Source organism: Pygocentrus nattereri, chromosome 22, assembly GCF_015220715.1.
Source record: "Pygocentrus nattereri isolate fPygNat1 chromosome 22, fPygNat1.pri, whole genome shotgun sequence".
NCBI classification, from domain to species: domain Eukaryota; kingdom Metazoa; phylum Chordata; class Actinopteri; order Characiformes; family Serrasalmidae; genus Pygocentrus; species Pygocentrus nattereri.
Window position 1 is genome coordinate 29906544 of NC_051232.1, and position 12127 is coordinate 29918670.

General features: G+C 42.8%; 1 protein-coding gene across 2 annotated transcripts in view; it reads right to left on the bottom strand.

Annotated features, from left to right (window-relative positions):
- Positions 1-10066, bottom strand: part of LOC108429263 (inactive phospholipase D5) — a 69878-nt gene extending 59812 nt beyond the window's left edge. The window contains exon 1 of one of the 2 annotated variants that reach the window (XM_017700901.2): positions 9074-10066. In XM_017700901.2, the coding sequence (XP_017556390.1) occupies positions 9074-9241 (168 nt within the window). In that variant the 5' untranslated portion in view covers positions 9242-10066. The remainder of the gene's footprint in view (positions 1-9073) is intronic. The other variant, XM_037532605.1, reaches the window with a different exon arrangement.
- Between the last annotated feature and the right edge of the window lie 2061 nt (positions 10067-12127).

The window sequence follows — 12127 nt, forward strand, 5'->3', positions numbered from 1 at the left end:
TGTCACAGTGCATTTAAATGAGCATGTCGCCCCAAAAAGTGACATCCTCGGGCAGTCAACACTACCAAACATCTGACATATTTCTAGTCTATTTTTCTTTGTATCCTTTCTTTCTCCTCCTTTTTAATAGCTTTGTTGTGGGGTTAATTATGTAGTTAGCAATACATAAACTAATAACATTAATATATACACCGATCAAGCATAATATTATGACTATATCCTTGTTTCTACGCTCATTGTCCATTTTATCAGCTCCACTTACTGTATAGCTGCGCTCTGTAGTTCTACAGTTACAGACTGTAGTCCATCTGTTTCTCTGATACTTTGTTACCCTGTTCTTCAGTGGTCAGGACCCCCGTGGACCCTCACAGAGGTACTATTAGGATCATTTTCAGCACTGCAGTAACACTGACATGGTAGTAGTTTGTTAGTGTGTGCTGTGCTGGTATGAGTGGATCAGACACAGCAGTGCTGCTGGAGTTTTTAAACACTGCGTCCACTCACTGTCCACTCTATTAGACACTTCCACCTTGTCAGTCCACCTTGTAGTTTTAAGTTCAAGTTTCAAGTTTATTTGTCAACATGTTGGGACATTTATGCATTGAAATGCTTGTGGTGAGGCTCAGAGAATCACTTAACAAAAGTAAATGAGTAAAAGTAAAATATAAAAAACACTGAAATATATCAAATATACAGGGACCAGGTGAGGTCAACAGTGAGGTGCATGCCTAGAAACTTCACACTGCTGACTCTCTCCACTTTGGCTTCATTGATGAACAGGGGAGAGTGACCACAACCCTGTAGTCCACGATCATCTCCTTCGTTTTGCTGATGTTGAGACAGAGACTGCTGTCATGGCACCGTTCTGACAGAGCGCTGACCTCGTCTCTTTGGTTGGTGGACTATTCTCAAACCAGCAGTGACAATGAGGTGGTTAAAAACTCCAGCAGCACTGCTGTGCAAGCACAATACACACTAACACACCACCACCACCACCACATCAGCGTCACTGCAGTGCTGAGAATGATCCATCACCCGAATAGTACCTGCTCTGTGAGAGTCCATGGGGGTCCTGACCACTGAAGAACAGGGTAAAAGGGTGCTAACAAAGTATCAGAGCAACAGATGGACTACAGTCTGTAACTGTAGAACTACAGAGTGCAGCTATACAGTAAGTGGAGCTGATAAAGTGGACATAATGTTATGTCTGACTGGTGTACATTAATACAAATATAAGGCTATATAAAATGCAACGTAACGAAAATACAGGTCTATGGCTTCTCCAGCACACAGACATAACTTTGTTTGGGACTTGGGAAGTGCTGAAGACAAGAACAGAGAAAATGAAAAGTAACAGGCTGAGTGATCAGTGAGAAATAGGATTGACAACAGAGTTTTGCACACACAGTTCACAGTGTTTGTTGGATTAACTGAACAAACACTGATTATAGCGTACTGCAAGCACCCCATGTCCACTCCTGCAGCATTGGGTTGCCTACCATACACAAATCAATGTGTGGTCCTATGTGTACATCAGCAGTAGCTGAAAAAGGTGATCTGCAACCTATTTGAATTTCGTGAAATAAAAAAAACAACTGTGTCGCGGTGTCACTGGTTTAATGAGATTCCACTGCAAGATGTTCAAGAACTGCTTCTGCATGTTGGTTTTGGGCTATTTGTTCTCTCTTTGCAACTCTCCTAAAGACTGTTACTCGGCCAGGGTGGGGCTAGGTCAATTTTTTGCAAATACTTTGTCATAAATAGCCTTTTTCCATTAAGTGTTTTTAGGAAGTTAACTTACTTCACATCATTGGTAATGTTTTATGGTTTGAAATATAACCCAAATAGGCCTACAGAAACATCTGTTTATACGTCAGCAAATGACTACATAATGAAGTACAAAAGCATCGAAATCCCTGTGTCCCTGTGTTACCACCGGCAGAATCTTATGCTCCTTGGAACCACAATGTGCTTCGTCATGTTCTTCATAACTTTCATATTTCATAAGCTCCATTCAAAGGATGGCTGTTATATGAGGCTGTAGCTCTTCTCTCCAGTCTGATAGACGGTGATGTAATTTTAAACCCTTATAATACAAGAAGCTGAACTCATAAGTTCTTTTGTACTGAAAGTCGAGCCATTTTTCCCCAAATCTGGGCTATAAACTATAAACAGACGGCGCCTCTTCAGTGAGCGGCTCTGTAAAAATTATTTTTATAAAATAATACAAAGAGTGTCTGAGATTTTTGGCCTTCAGCAGTAAGTTGTAAGTATATAACAACATATTTATGTATATACCATAAACATTGTTAATTTGCGGGGAGCTTTTACAAAGTAAAAGAATAAAACTTTGCATTTGCGTCATGCAGTTACTGAATAATCTGCCTTAAGATTTGGGCATGTACATTCAGATGGGCTAAACCAGAATACACCCCGGAGCAATAGTTCAATAGGTCAATAGTTAGGTAATATTGTTGTAAGCAAGCCAAAGTATTTATGTTACCAACAAACTTACCAAGCCACCATAGTCTGAGAATCGCTCGCAGTCCTGCCACTCTGCCTCAAACACGGTTACCTATAGAGAAAAATCACAGCCACATCGTGACGCGATGCCGTGATAACAGGCTTTAGCGTTAGCCATCCTAGCTTAACTGACGGGGTGAAGAGGCAGCGTGGCTAGGCCTCCACCAGTCCGTGCAGGCTGAAGCACGTCGGCATTTCTTAATGTGGACACGTTATTAAAATTATCATTATAATTTCATAATAAAATGATTTTACTCCAATACTACAAAACAGTTACGATATTCTTCCTCAGCCGCAGCCATTCAAACGGCCGTTGTATTAATCCGCTGAGCGTCCGTTAAAATTCTAATTTGAAAAGCGCGCGCTGGCCTGCAGCCTGCTGAGCGCGCCAGTTTACCCGCGTTAACTCACCTTAAAGGGCCACTCCACCCGACTTTCAAAATTTCTGCATTATTCGATCGCTGAGTTGAATACGGAGCCTCGCTGGTGACCCCCCGTGTAGCTAAAAATGATGCGTGGCCACGACTTAGTGAAGCGTGGGAACGAGATCCTAATGCGTGGCCACGCCTTAGTAAGCCGTGATCTCCGTCCCACGCCTTACTGAGTCATGGGCACAACTTGATCGTCTCGTTCCCACGCCTCACTACGTCATGGCCACGCATTGGGATCTCGTTCCCACGCGTTAATAAGGCGTGGCCACGCATTATTTTTATTTACACAGGATGTCAGCAGCGGGACTCCGTAGTTAAAAGCGAAATCATCTGGTCTGTGAAATGATGCGCTGTGGAGAAGCTCAGGCCTACCATCTGCTCAACGGTGGTGTTACAGCAGGGGGGTCGCGATGCATGCAACCGTAGTTCTGTTCACTACCCACAATGACCAGTGAACCTGAGGTCCTCTTTGGGTACTGTTTTCCTTCTTGTCTTCCCTGCTGGAAAAAGCTGACATGTTGATGCATTGGGATTAAAACCTGATGGTCTTGCTTTCTAAGGGAAATTGGCTTTGTGGATACCACTGGAGACCACCACTTTCCTGCAAGACACCTTTAGATTCCATTCCGAAACAATCAGATGCATCAGACCGTGAACACGTGGAACCATCAGAATTCAATGTGACATAAACCCAGTCGTCAACGTCTCAGGCACCTGGCAACATTCTGATAATCATTTAATTATAAATATATATATTATTGGCAGACAAATCAGGTACACAAGCACAAAAAAACTAAATCTGATTTTATACAAGTCCACCTTCACATTTTCACTTTAAGCCCCCCCACCTCCCACCCCCACAACAGTTGCCTTTAAATGACATAAACAGAGCACAGATAACTAAATATAATCAATAAAATGTAACGCCCTTAGTAGTCATGTGTATTTATAGGTGCACCAAAAAGGCGGTCAAAGAATAAAAAATGAATGAATTAATTAATCAATTATAAGAAAAAAACAAACCAAAAAAAAAGTCAACGGTGCTAATATTACTGAAAGTTAGAAAAACGATCACATCTGAGCACTATGGTAATAATAATCGTTTAATTTAATAGCTTCTTGTGAGGTGGCGTGTAGCGACGTTAACACTTTGTCAGGACGCCAGGTTCCTATCACCCCTGCTGTAAACAATTCTGACTCGATACGTTTCTCTAGAACTGTGTATTACAGGTCAAACAACTCTTAATGACTTTGTTAACATCAAAGCAAATTCCAAACTGTGCAGAAAAATCTGCAGAATTCCTGTTTCAACCAGAATTCGGATCTACAAACAACAAAGGAAGATGTGTGTTTACCTCACAGTCTGGCCAGTGGCATGAAGGGGGCTCTCGTTATTGGCTGGACACGGTGTTTAGACCGATTTTTTGCTCATTTGAAGAAGAACCTATGCATTTCCGTGTTTAGGAAGGGACAAAAAGGGGTGTCTCAGGAAAAACAGTGGTTAGGACATGTCCCCAGTGTCCCCACCTCAAATGACGCCTGTGTGCAAGTCATTTTTGATCGGGCTAACTAAGACCAGGCCAAGGCCCACATTTCGAATGTGGCAGGCCGCCGGACTGCAATCATTATGATTTACTCCTTTTCTTCTACAAAACTGGCCAAATTGCCACTGGAGAGGAGATTAAAGCTGTTAATTAAGCAGAGACGAGAAGACGGTGGTGAGAGACTGGCAGCTGCCGGCTGTTTGGCTGACACTTCCTTCATTGTCATTCACAGCCACACACACTTCATTCCCGCAACTCAGAAAGCCTCCATCCGCTGTGGTGTAGAAGAAATTAGATGTGAGACACATTCAAGTCTCTCTCTCTCTCTCTCTCTCTCTCTCTCTCTCTGTTTTGGCTCTTCAGCTCATTTCCATGGCAACAGGGCATTTCAGGTCTGGAGCAGATCCACTGCAAACTATAAGCCAGTCAGCATTTCCGTGCAAAGCACAAAGGCAGTCAATGAGTCAAAATAGCGTCAGTGGTAAATGATGGAAAAACCACCTATTCACAGAACAGCACGTAGATGCAATGTGTCAAGCTTATGATGGACCACTTAGCATTAGATTCCTCAGCATTGCGATAATATTGAGTACAAACTGGGGTTAAAAAGTAATCAAGCGATTCAGACCTTGATAGCAACATAATTACTGACAAATGATCGGAAGAAAATTCGCCCAGGTTATGATTCACATCTACCTCCCAATCTGAAGTGGCAGTGTAGGCCTACCGAGGCTGAACTCAATCGCTACAGCATTAAACACTGTGTATTGATTTAACATTCTGCCATGGAGAGGGCAGTTATTTCACCCATTCCTTGGCCCATGTTCACCCCCCCCCCTTTTAGAAAATGCTAATAAAGTCATAAAACGGTGAAAGTTGACAACAAATGTATGCTCTTCGATTGTACCTGCTCATATATGTAAACTTCAGCTTTAAAAGGAGGGATTCCACCTTTAGACTCTTAAGACACTGTGGTATAAGTGTAACGGCGTTGAAATTAAACAGTTGATAAAATATTGAGTTTCACCAAAATGACTCCATCTTTTAAAAAGGGTTAAGAACAACTGTAAAAAGTTATTTATATTTTTATATAAAAAGTAAATATAAATTATATTTAAAAAAAAGCTATTCTTTTCTTGCTGTGACATCACTGCTGACTATGTCCCTCTGCTGCTGCCGTACCTCCATCAGACGAGTGAGAGCTCCGAGATGGACGGTGTGTGACTGCTGTGGCTCCTCATTGATATAGTTTAATTCAGTTCATATAGAGAAAAAAACTTTGAAACATTGTTCTAACACATATGAGCAAGTGGTAATCTTAGAGTGTAGTTTTGATTAGAAATGCTATTTTGTTCCATTATAAAAACGTCTAATTCCTTCTTACTTTATATTCATATGTTCAGCTTGCGAGGTCTGCAGCCGTCTAAGGCAAGAGAAGATTAATACACTGTAAAATCCGTTTCAGAATAAACAGAGTGGAAAGCGAGCCCTTGTGTCCGACTGGTTGATGACCGAACAGTGGTCGTTACATAAGCCACCATTACTTGTTCGCTACTGTGCCCATTGCTGCTATAAAAACCAGCATAGACCAGCATGCCTAGTCCCCAGCAAAGCCAGCCTATTGCTGCTGGCAGAACAAAACCTTGTATCTCCATTGTTGTCCGTTTTTGACAGACTTGGAAAACTCCTGTGGCCCTTTACATTGTGCGTACATTTCCCAAAATCACTGACTTGAATTAAGAGCAGTTTAATTAAAAGTAGGTGTTTTTTTCCGTCTCCTGTAAAGTTACTATTTTGGAGATTTTTTTGGAGTTAATTTTTTAAAAGGCAGCAATATGTTGTGTTTTGGAAGCTGGTATGCTGGTCAACCAGCATGACCACACTGGGTGCCAAGCACTAGACCAGCACTACAACAGCACCGGCTTAGGCCAGCATGGAACACATACTTGTCTATGCTGTTTTTTCAGCAGGATGGCCTCAAAGAAGTAAACTAAAGAAGCCTCTGACACTAAATGTATTTTAGCTCATCAGCTACGTTTGGGCTTAGGTAAATAGTGCTGATCTGACTCGTCACTAAACTATTCAAAGCAAACGCTGTTCCCGAAGTCTCTATGAGGAGACTCTGTGGTCCTTCTCTCTACACAAGTGTATGTTGAATAAACCAACTATCATCCAATATTTAAGGCCATGTTAATCTCAGAGTCACCAAGGCTTCTGGTACGAAACGTTCTGCTCCAGCACGTTCTACTCATTACATATTTCTACTGCATAACAAAACATGCAGCATCCAGATGACAAGCGGCTACATATAAATCTGTCGGACACCATGTATACAGTATAGAGGCAGGAGCTCTAACACAGCAGTGCCCATGGCATGTGCATAATCAATAAAACAGAGCAGAGTTCAGTATCACTACAGGAGAACAAGCCAATTTAGTCTCGCTGGCATGGGCGATCAAAAAAAAGGTGTACCTGGAAGCACGTACAAGCACATCACTCATGATATTCTGTTTAAATGTGTGGAATTTGTTTAGGACTGAATTTTAATGACTGTTCAGGACACCGCTCGAGTACACTTTATTTAGTTTAAGCAGCGTGAAAAGGCGAGATACAAGCATTGAGCCATGAAATGAGTTTGCAGAGAGAGGGTTGCTGAGTACACAGTGTGACAGCGAGAGGCTAGCAGGCAATCTGAGGTCTAACAGGAGCTGCAGAGTCAGACAGCGTCCTCATGCTGCACATAGACACCATAACAGACTGTAAACAAAGGTATAATCACAGCACAGGTCGGTATAAACACAGCTAGGCATGAACCTGCATTAAATAAAAGTTGGCAACGAAGCTTTTTTGGGCCATGTAACATTAGCTAACTGCTTTACCTTAAGCCAGATGGGATCAGTATGAATTTGTCATTACTCTGCACTGTAAGTATGAACTTTTCACTGTAAACGTTCTCATTACCATCGCGCACACAGCTAGCAGGTATTGAACAGTATCTGATTTGATACAGAAAAAGACAAAATTAAACAAAATTAAAACAGCTAGAAAGTTGACAGTGAGGCTTTACAGGATTTTTGATTTGATTGGTTTGACTGACCGCAGTACACATCTCTATAATAAAAACAAACTCGGCAAATAAACTTAACTGAAGTTTAAGGAACAGTCAGGATAGGAAAAGCAAAAGCAGCTACTGGAATGTGCAAGGTTTATATTAACAGGGTGGGATCTCTCTTTCGCACCTGCAACACTCAAAACAAGTTAAAAACATTTGTACTTTATCACTTTACCTCAACTAATTAAACCACAAATGACATCAAATCAGATTAAGAGACCCTTATTAGTCCCACAACGGGGAAATTTCACCTCCGCATTTAACCCATCCATGAAGTGAAACACCACATACACGCTAGTGAGCGCACACACACTAGGGGGCAGTGAGCACACTTGCCCGAAGGGGTGGGCAGCCCAATCCACAGCGCCCGGGGAGCAGTTGGGGGTTAGGTGTCTTGCTCAAGGACACCTCAGTCATGTGCTGTCGGCTCTGGGGATCGAACCGGCGACCTTCCGGTCACGAGGCTGGATCCCTAACCTCCAGCCCACGACTGCCCCAAATCATCACCTAAAAATGCACTAGGGGTGGACATGATAAATATCTAACAAGCTCCACCATGTAGGATGGTCAGAAGTATCTAAATGAACAGGCAAGGCTTGTGCTGAAAAGGTAGGCTGCAAGTTACACAGTCATCCAGACACCAGTCACTGCTTCTGCGAAGCTTCACAACAAGTCATTAAAGTACAAAGAGATGAATTACCTGATTAACCCTTTCAGTGTGGTGGGTCAGTCCCTCACTCTCATAATGATGCAACTTACAGGTTACTTTAAGAATAGTGATGACTGCAGTTCATAGCAGCAAACAAAAGGGGGGAACCCGGGTGTAAACAGGCAAAAATGCTGACCCCAAGGGCAACTGTCACCCCGGGATGGAGGAAGAGAGAGGGAGAGAGGGAGAGTAAATATATATATATATATATATATATATATATATATATATATATATATATATATACACACACACACACACACACACACACACACACATATATATACATATACATATATATATATATACACACACACACACACACCTATATATGTGTACATATATCTGTATAGTATATAAATATACATGCATATGCACACATATATATGAACACATACACAACTGCCTATTGTGACCACATGTCCATATGTACCCAAATAAAGTATATATACATACATACATACATACATACATACACATACATACATACATATATATATATATATATATATATATATATATATATATATATATATATATATATATATATATATATACATATACACACACACACACACACACACACACACACACACACACACACACACACATATATATATATATATATATATATATATATATATATATATATATATATACATGCATACATACATACATACATACACACACATAGTATATATACAGAGAGAGAGAGAGAGAGAGAGAGAGAGAGAGAGAGGCAATGTTAGCTTACATGTTCCAGCTTCTCTTTCTTGCTGAGCCACACACTGGCCAGGTAGTCCTGTTGCTGGACGGTGCTGTAAACAGAGGCAGCTGGTCGGGCTGCGGTGGGGGCCAGGTCAGGACGCCCCTTCAGCTGCTCAAAGCCCACCGGGGCCAGCCGGCCATGCCTCACCTCCATGATCCGCCTGACCTGTCCAGTACAGTTGTGCTGCTGTCCAGTCTCAGTCTAACACTGCCCACATGCAGGCATGAGGGTGTGGGGGTGTGTGTGTGTGTGTGTGTGTGTGTGTGTGTGTGTGTGTGAGTCCTGCAGATCCACAGCTCTCCTGCCCAGCCCCCCCGGGCTGCCCTGGGGCTGCCCGAGCGACCAAGAGACACACACACACACACACACACACACTCACACACACACTCATACGCGCGCCGGTACAATCAGCAGTGTGAGCAGAGCCAGCTGGAACTGCACCCAGCGCTCTCTCTCTCTCTCTCTCTCTCTCTCTCAAACCTCACTTCACTCTAACTTACCTCACCCTCTCACCATTACCCTAAGAACCTCACTTTTTCACCACGTCTTACTTTCCATTCTCTCCCGTTTTCTCTCCCTCTCCTTGTTACCTTTCTTAATCTCTCTCTCTCCCTTTTTCTATCCTCCAGACGGTGTATGTGTGTTCAGAGGGGATATCCCTGACATGGGAGGGGCCCTTCTAGACACACACTATGCAGAGAGTGATGCAGTGGAGAGAATGCTGCAGTTTGTCCCACTCACTCTTTTACACACAAACACCCACCTACACACCCCCACACACAAACCTTGAGATGCTAATCACTCACAGCATGCCCTTAACCAGCAGTCCATTCAATAATACTGAGTACCTGTTATGCAATAGAGCACATCTGCACATGGCAACAGATGTGCTGTAGTGTCAGTTCGATCTTCCACTGCACAAAGTACTGAAACCTTTGCCAACAGAAAACTGCAACTGCCTTTTCTTTGGCTATCAGTCCAGTACTAAAGGTTCCAGTTTTATGGTTCTTGGTAGCTGATTGGTATCAACAGGACCTGATAGTACTTGAGGGAGTTCTCCTCTGTCTTTGCGAACAGTTGCGGCTAAAAATAACATCAGTCGTGGGCTGGACGTTAGAGAACCGGCCCTGTGACCGGAAGGTTGCTGGTTTGATCCCCAGAGCCAACAGGATGTGACTGAGGTATCCTTGAGCAAGACACCTAACCCCCAACAGCTCCCCAGGCGCTGTGAATAGGGCTGCCCACTGCTCCAGGCAAGTGTGCTCACTGCCCCCCTAGAGTGTATGTGGTGTTTCACTGCACTGATGCGTTAAATGCGGAGGTGAAATTTCCCCGTTGTGGGACTAATAAGGGTCTCTTAATCTAATTAAGGGGCGGTTCTTATTTTTTTAACATGCAGTGGGAAAACAGCCTAAGCCCTAACCAGGTGTTTCTAATAAAGTGGCTGGTAAGTGCACACAGTGCATAAAAAACAAAACGCCCCCACTGAGCCATATACACTTGCTCCACCCTGCTGGTCAGTAGTGGTCGAATGGTGGACACTGATGGCCAGGGCAAAGGGACAGTGATAATATGAGCTAAAATGGCCAGTGAATGTAGATAGAAGGTGTGGAAGCCAAAGAGTTAAAGATTCCCCAAAGAAGCTGCCATGATTTATATGAGCAAAAAGAAAAGAGCTTAAATGCCCAGAGCTGAAATAACACAGAGTTGATCATATCTGGTGGTCATTTTTCCAGTAAATGTGGATATATCATGTATGAAAAGCTAAACCTGCTGACTCACACTTCTTAGCTCAGCGCTCGAAGCGGCTCAATTAAATTCACATCACATCCTCCGCAGGGGAAGACTACCAAGAGAATCGACTGCGCATACATCACCCAGTGTTCCAGTGTAGCCGTTTAAATGAAACCACTCTACATCTGCCCCCCAGGCCATACCCCGTTAGAGACCATCAACACAGTTATTATAGTATTGTTCTAAAAAAGATTCCATCACTCCACATCCTAACTGCACGATGATTCAGCGTCTGATCCCTTCAGTCCATGCACTTCCACTCACTGGTCACTTCATAAGCCCGTCCTACCTACTAGGTCCACTAAAACAGGCGTACAGACTGTAGCCCATCTGCACAGTTCATCAGCCCCCCTCTACCCCATTTATCACTGGTCAGTTTCTGAGCACAGGACCACTGTTGATTGGCTAATTATTAGGTAGGCACATGATAAAGAGGGATGGTGCTGGAGTTTATGCACCTCATTGATCACTGCTAGGTCCAGAGTGGGCCAACACCCGAAACTAAACAGCCAAGAGCGGCTCTGTGGTTAGAATTTGGGTCATGCGCATCAAGAGATGGGCTGCAGTCTCCAACTGCAAAGTGATCCTACAACATAAGAGTTTCTAACAAAGAGGCCAGGGAGTAGACAAGCTGAAGCACAAGAAACGACCAACCACCAAGCACAGATGATGTCACCAAAGTAGCATAATGAAAATGAACCTAAAATAGGAATTAGGACCTGAACGTCAATGACTATTTATTTATTATTTATTTATTATTATAAATTTAGCTTCCATTTCTCAGAAATCTCCTGAGGGAGAAGCAGAATTATTATCTTTTGAAGATCCATATCCATCAGTGTTTCCCGTATGCGAAACCGAGTGAATGGAGCTGGTCACTATCCGCCTCCGCTCAGGAATTTGGGAAAAATGTCAGTGCATTTGTAAATAACAGCAAACTCAGCAACACGATATGATCTGAACATTTATTTGCCCTGTTTTTTCCTTTGTAGAGGAGATTGTGGTCCACTCTTTATTCTCTTTTAAACTTGTCTTTAAAACTTTCCAGCAATTTCTGAAACCATCAGCTCAAAACGCAGTCAGGGGTGTCCAAACTTTTGAGTGGCAGTGTGGAACACAGTGCAAAAGTAAGAGACCACCTTTCGTTTATGCTGTTTTCAGTTGAAATGACCCTTACATACACGTTATTCGTTTCCCCCCAAAATATTCCTGAGAAGATTAGAGACGGTAGAGCTGCAGAAGGAA